The 19,581-nt window shown below is 40.7% G+C and overlaps 1 protein-coding gene across 8 annotated transcripts in view; it reads left to right on the top strand.

Annotated features, from left to right (window-relative positions):
- irag2 (inositol 1,4,5-triphosphate receptor associated 2) overlaps positions 1-19,559 on the top strand; it is a 30,608-nt gene extending 11,049 nt beyond the window's left edge. For 2 of the 8 annotated variants that reach the window (XM_085251469.1, XM_085251470.1), the window contains exons 17-39: positions 335-486; positions 1,800-1,911; positions 2,842-3,121; positions 4,403-4,455; positions 6,537-6,636; positions 7,256-7,436; positions 8,373-8,454; positions 11,311-11,357; positions 11,470-11,558; positions 11,684-11,820; positions 12,442-12,526; positions 12,616-12,658; positions 12,742-12,769; positions 13,086-13,226; positions 13,623-13,757; positions 13,842-13,989; positions 14,250-14,293; positions 14,403-14,468; positions 15,073-15,131; positions 15,372-15,470; positions 16,464-16,589; positions 18,076-18,224; positions 18,783-19,559. In XM_085251469.1, coding sequence (XP_085107595.1) covers positions 335-486; positions 1,800-1,911; positions 2,842-3,121; positions 4,403-4,455; positions 6,537-6,636; positions 7,256-7,436; positions 8,373-8,454; positions 11,311-11,357; positions 11,470-11,558; positions 11,684-11,820; positions 12,442-12,526; positions 12,616-12,658; positions 12,742-12,769; positions 13,086-13,226; positions 13,623-13,757; positions 13,842-13,989; positions 14,250-14,293; positions 14,403-14,468; positions 15,073-15,131; positions 15,372-15,470; positions 16,464-16,589; positions 18,076-18,224; positions 18,783-18,925 — 2,499 coding nt within the window. In that variant the 3' untranslated portion in view covers positions 18,926-19,559. Of the gene's footprint in view, positions 1-334; positions 487-1,799; positions 1,912-2,841; positions 3,122-4,402; positions 4,456-6,536; positions 6,637-7,255; positions 7,437-8,372; positions 8,455-11,310; positions 11,358-11,469; positions 11,559-11,683; positions 11,821-12,441; positions 12,527-12,615; positions 12,659-12,741; positions 12,770-13,085; positions 13,227-13,622; positions 13,758-13,841; positions 13,990-14,249; positions 14,294-14,402; positions 14,469-15,072; positions 15,132-15,371; positions 16,605-17,459; positions 17,487-18,075; positions 18,225-18,782 lie in introns of those variants that run through there. The other 6 variants (XM_085251471.1, XM_085251472.1, XM_085251473.1 and 3 more) reach the window with 6 other exon arrangements.
- The last annotated feature ends 22 nt before the right edge of the window (positions 19,560-19,581 follow it).

Raw genomic sequence — 19,581 nt, forward strand, 5'->3', positions numbered from 1 at the left:
CACTTCCCCCTCCTCTTTCACTCTTTCAGTGTCTCTCTCGCTCACTCTCTCTCTGTTTCTCTTCCCCCCCTCCTCCTGCATTGTTGCCACTCTGCATTCATTAGCCACGTTCTGCCATAAAGCAGTAAACATGCCAAATGAGACAGAAATCATTAGTGTACCTGAGCTGTGCCAGTGTGTGTTTTGCTGGTTCTTCAGCGTGCTAGCTGTCACGGAAAGAGTTTGTGTCAGTTAGGTGTCACAACTTTTGGGGGCGTAAAAGACACCCAGCTATTAAATCTGCGGCCTTTTTACTCGAGCGAGAGGCTCACCCCTCAGCCTCATCTTCCTACAGACTGTGCAGGCCGAGCTGGACGCACGTAGGGCAGACTGGGTCCTCAGCCTGGACCAGCTGGCCCAGTACACTGACTCACTGGAGAAAGAGCTGATCAAAATGGCCGGAAACATGAGGAGGTCCCGCACTGAGATCCTCCACCTTTCTGTCAGGTGAGTACATCTTTGCTGTATGCGCTGCCTGTTCATGTGTAGCTGTGCATGTGAAAAAAGGTGGGCAGTCAGAACCGAGCGATCCGTTAAACACTAACGGCAGTTCTCGTTTTGAGTCTGGTATGAGAGAGGAGGTGGATGAAAGATTAATGCCAGGGAAAATCGATGTAAGAGAGCAGAATTCCAGTGGATCTTGTGGCGGCTAATCAAAGACGACTTGCTTTTAAGGTAGGGAAACTTTTTTGAGGCGGAGTTGTTTTGAGTAGCCGTGATTTCATTGGTTGGATTAAACACTTATAGGCAGAGCTAAAAGGGAAATATCCTGCTAGAAAGTAATACTGGCACCACTGAAGATAATGAAGACTACAAACTGTTTAAGCATAGCAGCGTAATCACTGATTTAAATGCAGTCTAGACATAATGAGTTCCCAAGGTTAGCTGATTAGACTAGCTGACCTTTCAAGTCCATACACTATCTGCATAGGCTTGTTAGGATGCTTACAAGACTTCAGGTTTTGTTTGCTTCATGGTGCTTTCCTGGTAACATGTCAATTTTAGCTAAGCTCTACTTTTGGGTCATCTGAGCAGTGTTTCTAAAACCTTGATTAGTCTAGATAAATAACCACACACACAGAGTACTCAGACCGCTGCAGGTGTCACTGAGGGGGGGCTCTGCTTGTCCAGGCTCTGTTTCAGTTGGGCAGTCAGTTGTTGTAGTGAATGGAGGAAAGACCCGTTAATCATCCTGACCTCAGTGACCATGGAGGGCCTGCCTCACTAAGTTGGGTCTGGGCCATTCCTGGATTGTATTCTGACTCTGGATGGATTTGTCTTGCATTCTACGCGTGTCTGTTGATGTGTGTTCATAGAAACGGCCGTCCCCTTTGGATATATATAACAGGGTTTGGTCTGGTGCACCACAAGACCAGAGGGAGAGAGCTGGTCAGACTGTCCACCTGGGATTTAGAAGCTCAGCTGTCAGGGTGATCTTGTTTGGGGGTGGGGGGGAAGAAACTGCAGAGGGCTCACTGTAGGTTTAGTTCTGGATCACTTGAAAATCTAGACTGTTACAGACTGAAGGAAGCATTACTGGGCCAGTCGGAGAACTGGCGCTGGTCACCCTGGGCAACAGAATGGGACACTGCATGGGCCTGCGGATTGGGTACAGTATGTCCGCTGTACTTTCTACTAGGATCTGCTTGCATGGGCTTGGATAAGTCTTCAGACAGTTTAGATGTAGCTACCCCATCTTTTCTTGTTAAACTAATAATGCTTGAGCTGTTATTAATGTGGCACCGTGTAATTGCATACAGGGTGCAGGAGCAGGAGAACCAGAAGCGGCAGCTGTGTGAGGAGCTCGAGCAGCTAAAGACCCCTCAGGATAGCAGAGAGGCCTCATGCCAGACACCTGCACTAGAAGAGGAGGTCAGAAAACAGGGGATGGGGGTCATTATGCTTTATTTTATTAAGTTTTATGCCATAAACGATTGCAGACCCTTGCTTTCACCATTCCTAGAAAAAATCTTCATCTATAGTCTGTGTGCATAATTATTTGCATATTCAATGAGTAAGACTGAAGTGTGATGTACACCATCTGACAGATCACTTTGCACTTTTTAAATCCTCTCTCAGCTGGGGTTAGAAAATAATCAGATGTAATAATATATATGTATGCTCTTTTTACATTAATACCAGTAACCACAATGTGTGTGCATCACTGGAGAGACAGCTCGCACTGTATTCAGACAGATGGAGTAGAGATAGTAGAGGAGAGCTTACTGCGAGCTGGCGACTGAAGTGGACATGTGCACCCCCGCACATAAATACACATGCACGCAGAATCAGATGCAAGCACACACCTACGCACTGCTAATAACACGCTGACGCATACTTGAACATTTCCATTCCAACACCATTGTTTTACTCTAAAAAGGAATATGTGAGGTGCTGATGTACCTCACACAAATGCATATGTGTATATGTTTATACAGCAACCATATACATGCATACAGTAACCAGGCTGTCCATAACAAATAAGCTTTAAGTTTTAGATATTTTACAGGATAGCCCTGAATTAAACCAGGCTGCTGTGGACGTCTTCTACATCAAGCTGGCATGTTTGAGAGCTTTTCTTACTGTAAATACTGTATTTTGTTTTATGGTGATAGTTCTCATAATACCTAAGTGTGTAGTTTGTTTGACCAGAAGCAGCAATAGCTGTACAAAAGATTTTTTTTGTAACTGTAACTATGCCACCTTCAGTCCTCCAGATGTTTTTTTTTTTTTTTTCTTTTTTTTACTAGAGTGGGTTTTGAAATGCTTCTGCAAATTTCACTTTTGCATTTTTATTTTTAGGTTGGAGATGACTTGGACTGGGACGAGGAATTTGCTATTCAAGATTTCCTTAAGAATGAGCTAGCAGAGAGAAATTGCCAAGTACATGACGGGCAAAGAGAAGAGAGGCTCGAGGAAACGGGAGATAAAATAACAGACAGAGGTGAAGAGGAGGACGCAGAGGAGAGGTGGACAGTGGTGGATAGCGGCGGGGAGGGAGACGTGAGGGACACATCAACTCCGCTGTCTGTTGTCACAGTGGAGGCCCAATCTGGGCAGGGCACAGTGGGAGAAGGTCGAGGTGAGTGAGGACAAGAGTTAGGCATAACGACAACTGCTCACGCTTTAAAGACTCACAGGGTGTTGATTTTGAGTTGGCTTTAAACAAGAACAAATATTCCTCGTTATCTCAAGGAAAGTTGAGACCTTTGAGGAGTTTTCCTTGAGCCCTTAATATCCAGTGTTCAGCATAACTGGCCCAGAGCTAACTGGAACCTCTTGGCCAAGCCAAATAGAGCTAAATATAGTTCAGTATTTTTCTAGCCTTGCTGTGACCCATGTGTTCTCCCTCTTCCTAGCTCTGGATTAAATGCAGGAGAATCGACTGTTTAAAAATGAAATATGAGCTAGCGTCATGGAGCACGAATGTGATCTGATACATCCTGTAAATGTTTAGCAAGAAAGTATTGAAGCAATTGTTTGAATGGGAACTTTTCCAATCTAAAATTATAGCTAATGATTTGTTAATTTGCAAAACTCTAACTGAAGTGTTCTTCCAAGCAGAAGTTGTTATAGACAGCATATTTTTATCTACACGGAGGTTGTTTAACCAGGTTATTGATTTGAGAACATTTACAGACAATGCCAATTTTTTTCAGTGACCTTGAATTCACATATACCTCCAGTGACGAATCAGTCTACGCTGTATATGATAAACTCTTAACAGATTACCATTGTCTTTGAGTGCTGATTTATTTGTGCGTGTGTGTGAGATAAACTGGATTATTCCCCAGTAATTCATGGGAGTCAGCTACCTTTAGAACCAGTACAGTACTCGCTCACTGTCTTACTGTAAGGATGCTCAATCTCTGAGGCCATTCTAAGCAGACCCCTGCCTTCTATGGTCGTTGTGGCCCTGGGCTTCTAAAGGTTCAGTGAGGGAATGTGTGTGTGTGCGTATGTCAACACAGCACGAGAAATCCTCTCTTCCTCAAGATCCTTCTATGGCCAGGTGTGTGACTGGTCTGAGGCCATGAAGTGAGCACAGTAATCCCCATTCCTCTGTCTGCATGAGCGGTTGGCAGGCCGAGAAACAGAAAACAAGTGTGGTCATTAATGCCACCTTAGCCATGGATGGTATTTTAACCCCTTTGCCCCTCCCTCGGCTCAGTTCTTTACATAATAGACTGTCTGACCTTTTATGGCGACAGTGCAGTTGGTTTGTGAATTAACCCCAGGATGGATTTGACAGGGCTCTGGGTTCTCAGCGATCAGCCTCGTTGTTTTGTCATTTTTCTCAGCCTCCTCCTTTCTCCTCTCATTTCTTTGTTTCATTTTTTTTCTCATCTTCCCTCTGTCCCAGGTTCTGCAGCCTGTAGTGAGTCAGAGCCAGAGGTGACCTGTCAACCTTTACAGGTACATTGAAATTAGGTGCTCACTACATTTGAATTTGAAGGTCATTTTTTAACTTTTGCTCTTATTATGCTTGATCAAAAGATTCACTTGAAATGACACAACTTGGTTAACAGGCTCTAATGTTAAGTTATGCTGAAGCCAAATAAGAATACATCTTGGTGGGATGTTGCAGAATGAAACCCCATTTAAAAAAAAAAAAAAAAAAAATAACAGGTTTTCTTTCCTTGAAACATATTTTTAATCAAGATTCTCAAATGTATTTTTAATTAAAATCAACATGGCCAAATTCATATTTGATGGCACATGTGACAAATGGGTACATAAGTATGTCCTATATCATTAGATGTAGCTGTTAAAAGAGATCTAAAAGCATTGCTGTGGAATTTGGGATCGCCTTAGCTGACTAGCTAAAACTGAGACTGTTGCTAACACTTTAGCATCTGAAACCTTTGATTACCTAGAGCAGGGGTGTCCAACTCCAGGCCTCGAGTGCCAGTGTCCTGCAGGTTTTAGATCGCACCCTGGGTTAACACACCTGAATCGAATGATTAGTTCATTACCAGGCCTCTGGAGAACTTCGGAAATGCTGAGGAGTCATTAAATCAGCTGTGATGGATCATGGACACATCTAAAACCTGCAGGACACCAGCACTCGAGGCTTGGAATTGCCTACCCCTGACCTAGAGTAATGTGACCTGTCTGAATACCTGCTCAGATTTTGCTGTTAAGAATACATGTCCGCCATTCAATAGATGGCTTTCTTTAAAGGGGGTAAACTAAAAAATTTTTTTTTTCTAAACCATCTATCTGAAGAATGTGGATTGTGAAATCAATTTACTCTGGCTGTCTTTCCTCTATGACTCCCCACTCCACTCTCAACTATTACTGATGTTGATCTCTTGAGCAAGACACTGAATCATCAGCAACTCTGCCAGTAGATGAGACTTCAGCAGCACGGTTCCATTAAGCTGATTTGATGCTTATTGCACCTTCCACGGTTCATTTAAGTTGTTAATATTTAATTTGGCTGCAGTTGAAAATATAACCATATCTGTCACATGCGACTGCAATGAAGTAATATAATGCTTCATATTATTAACAAACTCAGTTTGGATGACCCAGCATCAGTTGGCTGTGGTCAACGGCAATAATAATTACGCAACTAGCATTTGTGACAATCTGTGGTGTTTGAAGTTTTGCAGAGGTCATTGTCGGCATATTTCTGTCATATTAACTGTACGGAAGTAACTTTCTGTTAAGAGCAGTGACTCTTTCATTGAAGTCTACCTATTCAGGGATCCTTTTGACTTATTAAATTTCAAGGTCTTTAGCTGCAAATAACTGCTTTGAATGTGCTGAAATCTCAGTTTCTTCTGCCTGTCATTGACGGCTGTCTCTAGTTTTTTACTCCACTAAATAAGAATTTATGATGTAAGATATTAAACAGTGTCTCTGCCTTCCTTTCCCTGTCCTCTTCTGTCATTTGCCTATCAAATTGCTCGTCACATATTATTCACAGCCTCTACATACAGTCAGCAGTCTGCATGCTTGTACAGAAACTGCTTTTTTAAATTTTATTTTTTTAATAAATATAGGTTGTCACTGATGAAACGCTACGATCACACTGATGTGAAAGGGAAAAGTAGCTATAATCTTGGCGTCTTGCACTTGCTTATCTTGCATGTTATGAATTCTTCCCACTTGCTCACTGTTTAATTAATTTCATGCCTGTGAGGTTGATAAAACCAATTTAATCACTCATCAATGCTAGCATTATGAAAGTGATGTTTGCTTTTGAATTTCTATGATGATGACAGTAATTGGGGGTCTTTCCAGCAGCCCATCAACGATGGGGCAGACTCTTTGTGCTTTCTGTCATCTGTAAGATTTTGTTGACTTATGTAATGTCTCCTCATTTGACAGAGATTTGTTTCTATTGACTGTGTGCCTGCTGTTTTAGTATATGGTGTGTGCTGTTTAGTGTGCTGCTTATTTGATCTTTTCACTCCTTTTCTCTTTTTTTGAATATTTGTCAATATTTCTGTGTGCGTGTGTGCACTTTTTTTTTTTCTTCCTTCCAGGAAGACGCAGTGGTACCACTGAGCTCCCACTCACAAGCTGTCAGCGTTACACAGCCAGAGGCGGATGCTCTCCCCGATCTGCCCCACTCAGAAAATAACGGTAAGACCTCCTCCTCTGTCTCTGTATTACACTTGAAGTGCTGATTACTTGCTATCTTTCTGTTTCACTTTCCTCTCCCCCTGCTGTCAGCTAGACTCCAGTTCAACTGTTTGCATTTACACCTTAACCAGAGTGAGTCATTTCCTGAATGGCTTGGTATGCTGTTTGTTTAGACAAGACAAGGCTTTACTAAATCGTGCAAGATGATCACATGCTACTAAGTAGTCACATCACTTATGTTTTTAATGACCTTATGCTGTGTTTATTTTGGTTGAACTTGTATTTGGTAAGCAAACCCTGCATTACTGTTTCTTGTTATCTTTGTCCTATCCTATTTTATTTACTGGATAAGGAAGTTGCAAAATTAACTTTTTTATGATGATTATTGTGGTTAAGTATGACCTAGAGAGGGGAAATGTGGTACTAATGCGTTAAAATGGTTTCTCTGTATATGTGTAATTATAACTAATGCTCATGTACTGTAAACTACACGCAGTTTGAACTGAATTAAGTGCAAAATATTACAAAAGAGAAACTCGTAATTGTGAAATATCCTATTATATTCACATTACTTCATACTGATAGTCTATAAATAAACTAACTTTGGCTCTTGTATCAGCAGGTGCAGAGGCTTGTGAAAATGGACAGTCTGACTCCTGTGGTCCAGCTGAAACTTTGAGAAACTCACCTGATCAGAACCAAACTATAACTCCTGTTAGCACCCCTCCCACAGCAGCTGATATGGTTTCTCCCAACAGCACCTCACCTGGATCAGACGAGACCATTAGCCAGACTGAGAGGTGACTGACAAACATTTGACTTTGCTACCAGGAAAAAAGAAAAAAAAAAAAGACTCTTGGATTGCTGTCATTGACTTTTTTATCATTGCCACTAGGGGGCGCCAAATAATAGAATTTTGAAGTTGTTTGCAAGAAAGACAGTTGTAATAGCTTACATTAAATTGTGAGGCTAGTTTGTTGCAATCAGTTCACAAGACTTGATAGAGCTGCAAAACAAAGATACTTTGTGTTTATTTGTGCTGATAGAGTGAGAGTCATCAATGTGCAAATGGGAATTTCCAAAAGACAGAATATGATAATGAAATTGAAGAGAACCAGAGGATTACTTATCACTGATGATCAACTAGTGATGTGGTAATTTGAATATATTGTGAATTGCAACCACATCTAGTGTGAAAGTTGGTATGAAATGGAGATGAACATTTCCTGGTCAGCCTTTTCCTTCAGTGCCACTGAAAAGGATCATTGTGTGAGGTCTGAACTGGTAAACCTCACCTGGGGCACAGAAAACACGTCTCTTTAGTACACAATATAATTTTGTTACTCAGTCTCACATGGTTATTCTTGCATAGCAGCATAAACGGCCTCTTTTGAATTGGAACTTGAAAGGAATTATCAGTAGTCACAATAGTCATAACTGAAGCAGTCTTTCATGAAGTTTGAACATTTCCCTGCGACTTGGGCAACATTTGCTAGTCAAATGGGCGTTTTCATTGCTGTGGGAGGAGTGCAAAGGCTAATTGGTATCTCTGTGCCCATGCTTTGCATAGGCACAGTCTACCTCCACAGAGATGAAGTCTGTTCCTCATCTCTCTTGCTGCCTTTCACTGTGTCAGTTATTAGCTAGCTAGAAAGTTTATCAGGCATATCAATAAAGAATCCAAAAATGGACAGTACCTAAAAGTTGATCTCTGATCTTTCAACTGTTGTCGGCAGCCAGCCAACCAGTGTGGACCACGAAGGAGAAGAGAAGAGAGGCAAGGTGGACTCAACTGCCGGAGACATGAGCTATATTAAGGTTAGTAGCAGAAGAGAAGTGCTTTAATGCATAAATGAAAACAATTTCCTCTCATCTTTTCAGCGCCCACTCATGACTACTTCCCCTTCCTCTTTTTGACACACTTTTTCTGTTTGCAACTTTGTGTGTGTTGAGTCAGTGAAGGTGTATTATAAAGGGAGGTGGAGTTCAACAGGCTGGGCAGGGGCTGGGTTTTCCTTAGAAAAGTGAAAAGGTATGTGATCAGACTGATCAAGCTAGTTACATCAGGAGTTATGGGCTTGACTGTCAGCTTCCCTCAGCTCTGTTAACATACAAGGCAAGTGTGTTATACCTCATACTGCTCATCAAAGTCTGTGTTAAAGTTCTTTACTTCAAGATGTCTCAGGTTTGTGTAGTTCATAAAAAACGATGAAAAATCTAATATCTGTCAGAGCATGTTGAAATCGGTAAAGTTTACAGGCAAAGAAGTTTATACATAGTAGCTTAATCAAAACAAAATTAAGTTTTGTATTCATTGAAAAAGTATTAGATATGAGATCTCAAGAACAGAGTCTTTAATTTTTTAAACAAGAATTTAACTCAAATATAATTAATCACAATCTGAACGTGTGTGTTCTTTAGCATTTTTGCTCAACAAGTTAGTTACACAGTTACTTGACTGCTATTTATTAGTTATTTTTACCTCTTAATTTATTGGTTGGTCTTGAATGACTTCTGTGTCCAGATGAATGGGTTTTAAAAGTACATTTTTGCAAATTACATTCCTTTGTTTGGAGATTTGGAACCATAGATGTCTGAGTTGTTTCACCACGGCTAGTGTACGTCCTGCTCTCTGCCAGATCTGTCGGTTTGTTTTTAGTCTCCTACTTGATGTTAACTTTATGGCCTGCCACCCTACTGAGAGATAGTGATTGTTTTTATTTTTATGGCCAGGTCAGTGTTTATAACTAAGAATTGGGGCCTTTTATCTTTTTTAAAGTTGAGTATTCTATTTGAACCCTATTATTCAAATATATTCAAACTGTAATTTTACTTGTAAATGAATCCATTTTCATAGGACTTCGTTCATATTGACAACAAGAATATAAATAAAGTCAACCATATTATTTATCCCAATAGTGGCACTTTTTATTTAGTTTCAATTGGATGTGACACAGCATGCGAAAACCTGACTAGTCTAAAATTTCCCAGATTAATATGAAAAAAACAAACAAATGAATAAACACATTTATTTTGTTGATCAATCATTGTTTATTTTTTAGGACTTTTTGACTTGACAATGTCAAACTGTTCATTCTTTGATTAATAACTGCAAAAAGATACTCACAGCATGTTTAGAAATGATAACATTTAACTGAATTTAAAAACTTGTTTCGTACTAAGTTTACAAGAAATTGTTCATCGATCCCAATGTCGACACCGTCACCGTCCTAGGCCAAAGAAGCAAAAGTTGCCAGCATCATCAAGGGTGCAGATTTTGCTTGCGGATTGTCCAGGTTTCACCCCTAAGCCCGTGTCGCTGCACTGAGCAGGGGCTCCTGTCTCGCAACCGAAAGGTTTTCTCAATGATGAGAATGGTGTGCTGCAGCTTGTGCATCAGAAACTGTTCGGTACTCTACATTTTCAGGCATTGTTTTTAGAGATATTTGTAGACTGCTGCAAGATGATAAGCATTGCAGATCCTGGAAAGTCCAGGTCTAAAGTCTAAATGCAGCATTACAAATTGGAAATCTAGCACCACAAGAAGAACGTTTAATCAGATTAATGTATTCACAATGTGTGGTGCTGTAGTGGTTTTTCACCTCACAGCACGAGAGTAATTTGAGAAGCCCTGTGATAGACCAGAGTGTCCAGAGTGCACACTTCCTGTCACTCAGTGGCAGTGTAAATGATGCGTGACAGACCCGACCACATTTTCAACGCCTTTCTGCACTTTTATTCTCCGGTTGTCGTAACTTTACACTCTAAGCTGCAGCTTCCCAGCAGCTAGCCGCGCACATCAACAACAACATCGGGACCCAGTTCATTCTCCTTTTATGCCGGGGAGGTGTGATGAGCTGTTTGAGCTCAGATGTATCGCCTCCCCTGCAGCCACGCCTCAAACCTTTCCACCTTTTGCTTTGGGTGTAAAATGGTGTTGAGAGTCCAAATAAAAGGAGACTGTTGCATCAGGAAGGGATTCTGATGTAAAAGTTTGCAAACATCCGCATGTTTCATGATGTGGACCACCTCCAGTGCTGTTGGTCAACAGGATGTCGGTGAAAACTGTGCTACAGTTGGCCGAAGACAAAGGAAGAGGAGAGGAGTAAGGCCTCTTTGGAGGAAGCCAGAGTAGAAAAGACAGGAACATGGTGGTGAGAGTAGGGCTCAAATTTGGCTGTTGTCACCGAGGAGGATGCTGCGCTGGGATTATTCGCTCTGGCGACCCCTAAAGCAGCAGCCAAATAAAGAAGCAGTTGTGTCAGAAGTCATATTATCTACACTTATTACACAATATCCTACTGCTTTGGTCTGAGCTCTCACCTTGCTACGTTGTATGAGTGTATTCATACAACTGTGTGCACACAGTCCGCCTCCACTACTTAGCACTGTGCCAGTGTTAACTGTGTACTCTTCTCGGCAACACACACTCATAAAACAGCAGAGCTCTCCATGTAGCTCCACATTATATAAGGAATCAATCCAGTCTTTCTGTTCCACACGCTGTACAGCTTAGATAGCATTTCACTGCCATGGGACAGGTACGCTACATGTACACGAACATTTATGTGCATGCAGCTTTTAACAATTTCTTGGGACCGAAAATGTGCTTCAAGGCCACCTTGTGTTTTTTCTCATCCTTTTCTTTGTCGCTTTTAATTCGGTCCATCTTAGAGCCTAAGCCAGGACCAGTCGGCCAGCAGATCACCAGCTGAGGACAGGTGAGTGGTTCAACGTCAGCTTGGAGAAAACTTCGTTTCAAAAAATACCATAAATAGACGTAAAAGTGTAGGTTGCTATAATACTGTGTAAGTAAAAGTATATATTTTCAAGCACAAGCCTGCTACCTGTGCTGGTGGAAGAAGAGGAGACTGTGCAGGACGGTGCAGCTGGGGTTCCAAAAGCAGAGCCCAGCACGGCAGGTAAAGAACTATTTACAGATATGCGTGCTGGAACAAGAAATGAACCACAACCAGAAATGGCTATGCTTTTTGTTCGTGCGTCTGTGTGTAACTTTAACCACCCACACAGCAAGTCTTCTTTCCAGGGACAGGCCGGCTCATCAGCAGCAAGCTAACCACCCTCTCTGACAGCAGTCCTCCTCAGTCGGCATCATCTGTCACACACACCAGTCAAACAGGGAGTGGCATGGCCAGTACGGTCTCTGGTCCAAGCCATTCAGAGGTTAGTGAAGGAAAAAAGGACAAAAATAGGCGAGAACTAGTAAGACCTGCACACTAACTTTGCTCTTAACTGCTTAACTCCACTTATAAATATTACTTTTAAAGTAATTTGAACTTTAGTTTTCTTCTTAAGGCCTTGGAGAAAGGTAGTGGATATCTTAAATTTTTAGCTTTCCCACCACATGTAGTCAGATTCTATCTTTAAAAAATAAAAAAAAAAACAAATTAAAATGTATAAAATAAAAATCTTACAGCATTTTGAAATACAAAGCTGTAAGATGGCACCATCAAGGTGACATTTGACTGGACCGTGAAGAGAAATGCAGCTTTTCTTGCTGAGTGAGTGTGTGCGTGTAATCATGTGAACACTTGTCTATGACCACGAGAGAGGGAGGAAGAGAGTTTGAGTTTTACCTCTACTCAGGATCGGATCATTCAGAATCTGGAGCCAAGTGCACAACCAGCTGTGTTGACTCTTCAGCTCCAATTCATTATGTAAAAAGTAGTGAAATCCATGAGAAATACTGGTGTTGAAGAGAATTTGAGTATGGAAGAATCGGACTCTGAAGCAAAGCGGGACGAGAAAGAAACTGAGACTGGAATGTTTGTACCGATCTTGCAGGAGCTGACTCGCACCGTGGAGGCCGTTAAGGAGCACAAGGTTCAGGAGGACCAAAATGTAGCCAGCATGGCCACGGACACGGAAAGTATGTTTAAGATATTTCTTGTATTAAAATGCATTTTTAATATTCATGGACTTGAATGACTGCATGCACGCTTTTTGGTTTCCTTATAGCTGAGATGTTAGTCATTCCTGACACTTTCAAAGATAAGAACAAGTAAGACAACTTATCATTCCAACATAATCTGTAAATCATTCGTATGCACATGAAGTTTTCTGATCTTGTCTTTCTGTCTACAGCCTGTCACCTAGTGATAAGGAGATTGAGGTATGTATACCACTGGATCCTGCACGTGTTTGCCTTTTAACCTTGTAAAAAAATGGTGTGTCCATGTAGAATGCTAGTAAGTTTTACTTTATAGTACTTTATTGCTTACTATTTTTTTTCATCAAGTCTATTAAATTCTCTTGAAATATGAAGTGTGTGCATGTGGAAGTTTCACAACTTCAATGGTGTAACTTTTCTGCTGGTCCAGAACCGCTGTCGATGTTAAGGTAGAACGTATGGAAATGTACTTTATACTATTTTGAGGTGGTGTTTGGGTACTTCTTTTCAGACTAAAGTGCCTCTCTTCTGTTTTCAGGCAGAGTTCCAGCGTCTGGCACTGGGGTTTAAGTGTGACATGTTCACTTTGGAGAAGAGGCTCAGGCTAGAGGAGAGGTCACGTGACCTAGCCGAGGAGAACGTCCGCAAAGAAGTGTCCAGCTGTCAGGGCTTACTGCAGGTGTGTGTGTGCAGCTGTTGAGCGCACACTCTTTTTTTTTTTTTTTTTCTTTGTCATTAAAGTACCACTGGTAGCTGTGATAACTCTGTAAGTAAATGAAGTAGAGGGTTGTTGCACAAACGTAGTGTGATTGAAGTTGCAATATATTGTGTAATTATTGGTTTCACTGAGTAAAAGGGCTGACAGGTGCAAAGGTCACGAGAGCTTCGAAGTGTAGTGGAGTGAATGTGGACAATGGTTTTAATGTATTTTGTACGATTTATTTAATATATGTTAATAATAATATAAATAAGAAAATGTATATGTTGAAACAAAAAATAAACTGAGGAAATTGTATGATATTTTCTCGCTGGTTCTTCAGCTCTCTCTTTTCACTTTTCCTTTTTTTCTGCTTAGGCTCTTAGTCCTCTTTGTGACAATGACAACCAATCAATGGAGATCATCCAGAGGCTCCAGAAAAACCTGGATATTCTCATCCAGTCCATGACTAGGGTGTCCAGTCGCTCTGAGATGCTAGGAGCGATTCATCAGGTAAGTGGAGAATTTAAACATGTTTTCTGCATAACAAGGAAACTTTTTCATTATTCAATGGTTTCCTTTGTTTGGGATTTGCAGGAGAGTCGTATTGGAAAGGCTGTGGAGGTAATGATTCAGCACGTGGAGAACCTCAGGAGATTGTACACCAAAGAGCATGCTGAGCTGCTGGAACTGCGGGAGACGCTCATGCAGAATGAGAGGTCGTTTGGATCACAAACAGAAAAAGGTTGTACCCTTTTTCTGTTAGACATACAAAGTCTGACCGTAGCATACAATAGGTTGTAAACTCCTGCAAACTCATAATTACTTTTTATATACCAAGTTAAATGCCAAATATGCACTGGGCCTTGCAATGAATGCTTTTGTAGCTGTCCTCACATGAACCACTATACTCACTAGAGTAGAGACTCAGGAATCAGGTCTGTGTAGATTGTGATACATGTGATATTTTGCATGCAAGGGTAACCTATATGTTCCTCTTTCCAGATGACTTCCGTGAAAGAAGGAAACAGTCATCACAGTACAACAAGGTGGATTACACACAATTTCATCATGATCATTTATTCAAATTTCTGTTGACTGTTTTTTAATCCTGTAAATTACAATATTTATTTACCACCACCGCGCGTGCTCTCATAGACAGCCCGGCGGAGCAGCATGATAACAATTTCTCGTGCTGGCCCAGGCAACATGCATTTTGACACAGTGAGTATCAGTTGCAAGACTCTACATCATCACATTGGAAATATGTTACATTATGTTTTTGTTTCTCCACTGTATGTATAATTTCCAAAGATGCAGCTTTCCTTATATTTTAAAGTCTGAACTCAATATTTCAGCTTGAAAATCATTCATTCTTAAGTAATTATTGAAACTGAGAACTTTGGATCAAGTGGAATGCAGCTAGCTAGCTCATTGGATGACGGTATCCTGCAAAGGCTGGCATTTTGTAGTTTGTAATTGTAGTTTTTCTGTAGTCCACAAGTTATTTAAAATGTAAATAAAATAAATTTCAAAGGTGTTTGTGAAGCAGTCTTCTCTTAGGTGTGCTTTTTCTATAAAATGACAGGAGGTATAATAGTGTAAAGTGAAAACTGAAATTACATTTTCACACTGTACTTGGACTGTATTTGTAGTTAGACAAACTGCAGTTGTCCTTGACATGTAAAACGTAGGGAAAGTTAAATGAACTAAGAGCAACAAGCAGAGCATTGATACAGAAAATGTATTCAGACAAAATATGATTGTGGTTAAGTTTTATTTAAGAGTATGGTTTTCATGATGGTTTGATTTGTCCCCCCCAACACAGTCCAAAACACAAGATGGCTCAGAGGTTGAATCGGAACGACTGACCAGACGGTCCCCATGGTGGGTATTTGTGTGTGTGTGTGTGTGTGTGTGTGTGTTAAATTATCTTCAAGTTAAGTTACAACAAAATGTATACTCTGTATATAAAGGCAGTGTGGGTTTTTTTTTTTTTTTTTTTTGGGACTCCTTTTACAGCAAGATTTGAGGGTTCTGGTTGGTTATTAATTCCACCAAGGCTTGTTGCATCATGACTTGAGGGTTGTTGTTGTTATGCCCCTATGTGATAACGTTGGTTTACAGGAATGTGGCAGGGAAGATCACAGCGCGTCCCCCACTCAAACGTTTTAGTAGCTCTGTGCCCTGGGTCGACACTGAAGAGCCCTCGCTTGTGATGAAGGGGTAAGACGTGTGAGGAGGAGGATACTGCACTGGCTGCATCACCAAAGTTCTTTTAGCGCAGACCCTGATGCATAAAAATGGCGGCTCTTAGGTGCAATATTGGTTACAGTATAAGTTTATGCAGAAATAATTTTGATTGTCAACAGCAGATGTTATTGAGAACAAAACAAGAGAATTTTGTTAGTGAGAGAGTGCTGACTGACTTTGTGGGTATTAAAAAGAGAATAGTGAAGCTAGTTAGCAGAAACAAAGTCGAAAGCACAAACCGCAGAGACAGCAAACCACACAGCAGCCATCTTTCATGCATCTGGTCCATCCACATTTGCTTGGGAAAGTATTTGTCTGAAGCCTCTTTTCTATATGATTCAAGATTCAAAGTGTTTATTGTCATGTGTCCAAAGAAAAAAAGGCATTTCTTTGTGCAATGAAGTTCTTTCTTTGCTGTCCACACACAGATGCCAATTAATATATAAATAGAACAGATAAAATACAAATAGTACTAATAAATAAAAGAAGACAAAAAAAAGACAAAATATTGAAGTGACACATCTTTGCTGTGGACATTTGTGACATGTTTGTTTTTCTTATGGGGCACCGTATGCTTTCACATGTTTGGAAAACTAATGTAAAAGCTAATGCTAAAGATGATGGAAGTCAAGCGCTGAATAATCTCCAAATAACTGAAAGGTTGTGAAATTGCTTTATGGCTTTGTGCTATATTTAAGCATATACTCTGCATTGCTGGGAATGAACTGATTCATGCAAAACAAATTATAATTTCAAACATGACTTCATGTCTGAGAAATTACTGGTCTGCAGGAGGTGAATATAATTCCATGACTGCTGCAGGGGTGTCTCTCTGCTTGCTTTTGTTAGCTTCATATGCATGACTTTGGCATGTGTGCACACAAAATTGTGGTTTTGTAGCAATGGTCATATGTCATTGTGCAGCTCAAAAGTTTGTTTGAATGCCTAACCCGTGCATGCCCACAGGACAGCCTGCAACAACACAGACTGCCAGTCCGAGGAAGAGCAGAAGGAGGAGACAGTGGTGGAGAGGAGGTCCAGTCTCAGTGAGCTGGGCAGCAAACTCACCTCACTCATTCTGCCCCTTAAGACGTTAGTCCAACTAAATGCCCACCGCTACCGTACGGTAGCACTACTGTCTGCCAACAAACCAAGAGACTGACACATGGTGAAAGAGTTGATCATTTGGCTGTGCTCAGGTTCCAGTAGTTGTAACCTGAACGTCTTGTGATATCAGAGTTCATAAGTGGCATATTAATGTTTTTATTTTAGAATGGAATAACCGCTTCATTGCCACTTATGAACTTTCACTAGTTACTGAAATTTTGTGATTGTATAGAGATATTGCATCATAAATCAATAGTCATGTAACATTTTGGCATTAATGATGATATCAATTTTAAGACACCATCCCCATTTATACTATTTGGTCAACACTGCCCTGCTGCTGTGTATAATGATAACGGAGGCCTGGGTCAAAGTATCATTAATACCAGAAATGTAATGTGTCTTTAACATCTGATGTTCACATCCTTTTGTTTCAAAACTTTGAGGACGTTGTGGGACCTAAGTGATGAAACTCTTTCATGATGTAGATCTGTGCTGGACTAGCTTCTATGCTCAAGGGGCTCAGAGGCTTTTGTTTGAAATTCATCATTTCCTTCAGCTGGAGACTTTGTGTGTTTTTGTTTGTTTTTGGATGTGTTCTTTTTAATGCATGCTTTTTTATGTGTTGTGTTATGACTTGTTTCTGCATTTTTTTTTTTTTTTGATTCAACGTGATAACCAGTTCAAGTTCTCCAGGCTTGCTTTTGTCATCTACTAACATGCTCGGCCACCTGTTTTATGTGCAAACCTTGGCCTGTTCCTTTGTTTTCGTGAGGTGACAGATCATGCAAACTATGCAGATCAGGTGTTGTTCTGAACTATCCTTTCCTCTTTTCCTCCCTTTACATCTCTCAGGAATCAGGATGAGCTCTTTGTAATGCTGTAAGTGTGTTGGGAGAAAATACAAAGTGGGAAGTGATTGTGGATTCTGACTTTGTCTAAGGGGGGAAAACACTATTAATGCATGCAAAAGGCCTATGTTTATCTGGAAGGAGTGCCAGTCAAAGGCCACTTACGACCTTGCACGGACTCTAAATTGAAGCGGCATTCCTGCTGTTGACAGATCTCAGGCCAAAATTATCTGTTGCCTTTGCCTGATAAGCTAATGCTGAAATCCAGCTCAGTGCCAACTGCTATTAACAACTGCTGACATCTTTCTATGCTAACAGTGATGTGTATGGTTGTGCTTTGATGCAGTTATAAGATGGGTGGTTTAATGCACTTAACTGCATTTAAATTGTAATTTTAGCCAAGTCACAGCTAATTTACTGCCTGCTGTAATTAAGTTACCACAAATGACCAACAGATTTTACTGTGTTCATGACAGTGTCCTGAAATAAGCTAACTACGTCACAAGTATTTTTGGTAACTTAAGTCTTTCGCTTTATCTTTTTAACATTTTATCTTTTTTTTTCCCGTAGTAACCATGTCTTACCTAGTTCGTGTCATAACGTTATTTCGTTTTCTTTAGGCCTAGCCCTTCATCCAGCCCTACATCTACAGAACCAGGAGCGGCCCAGTCTCTGTCCCATAGTTTAACCAGTTCCCGGACGGCAGCAGCAGTAGCCAGAGGTGGCAGGGGTCTTTGGCTTTGGCTAGCCATGATGGTGCTCCTAGCGGGTAGGCTCCTTTTGTTACCATTACTGGTTTAAACCTAGGAGAACCACTCCATTGACTGTATATAAAGGACAGACCGTGACATCTTCCACTCGTTTGTCATGCCCCCACCTTGAAGTCTCAACGTTGATGCTTTGGCAACCCCTAAGTTGTGTAATAATGGTAAAGTTATTTTGGCAAATAAACTCCTTTATTGAGGGCCTAAGCATGCTTGGAAATTCATGAAACTTTACATACCTGTTGATAGTTGGTCTAATTGCAAAATCTTCCTCCACCTGCGTTTTTAATATCGCCCCCTGTTCAGTTTTTCTGAAAATGTGCCATCAAAATCAAAACTGCCATATATGCATTTGACACCAATATTGTACTTTGTTCTTGATACCGTGCGTTTTAAATCTTTACCTAGTATTTTTCAGATAAATTGCATCAAGGTACCCAGCAATAGCACAGCTGTAACATTCAAGTAAATCAATAATTCAGAGATTGTTATCCATGCAGAAGTGGGGGTGTTTTCTTAATTAAACAAAGGATTCTTATTGTTATCATTGTTTATTTGCATAGGTCTCCTGGCACTGCTGGCCAGCCTGGTGATGCAGCCAGCCGTAGACGCAGCCCCTGTAGGGACCGGGGACTCCTGGATGACCATCCAGCAGCTGCTGTGGCCCTACACAGGGCTCCGGTACAATGGCCAGCCCCCTGTCTAGTCGAAGTCCTGAGGGTCGATGGTGCTAGTGCTCATCAGCCCTCCAGAGATATTTATTGCACTGGGAGAGCAGAGGCTGTTGGGATGTTTACTGTGCCTGCAAATTCCTATAAGACTTGCATCGACAGCACAGGCCTGGCCTCAGGAATAGTTAACCCCATAGAGGAGTTTATGCATCACATTATGTTTGCTAAATAAGATTATCTGTGTGTATGCATGTGTGATAGTGCTGCTCAGCTGTTCAGTGAGCTGCTCCACCTGTGGCTTTTTAAACACATTTTATGTACTTGAGGATGCAGGAGAATACCAGCATTTTTAATGGAATTTTACCTCATCGGTTGCTGAGGACAGTTTATAACTTAACTCTTTAAACACTGGTAATAAAACTCTTAAGTGTTTATGAAGTCTATATTTATGAGTTTGCTAGTTTTGAGTGGAAAATGTGATTATGAGTTTTAACTTGTATTTCTGCATTATTACAGTTTCAACACAAACGTTTTTTTTTGTTTGTTTTTTTTTTGTATTTTCCATCTTCAAGTTTTTGCTGTGGTTGCCACAACTTCATACACTTTTGTATGTTCCAAAGGAGATGCGTGGATCTTTTCACAAATAAAGTAGCCAATTCTACAATAGAAGATGTGTGTTATGTGTATCCAA

The sequence above is a fragment of the Mchenga conophoros genome, linkage group LG17 (genome assembly GCF_057382185.1).
Source record: "Mchenga conophoros isolate Kocher_MC1m ecotype Shallow Benthic linkage group LG17, M_conophoros_male_GT1.1, whole genome shotgun sequence".
Classification (NCBI taxonomy): domain Eukaryota; kingdom Metazoa; phylum Chordata; class Actinopteri; order Cichliformes; family Cichlidae; genus Mchenga; species Mchenga conophoros.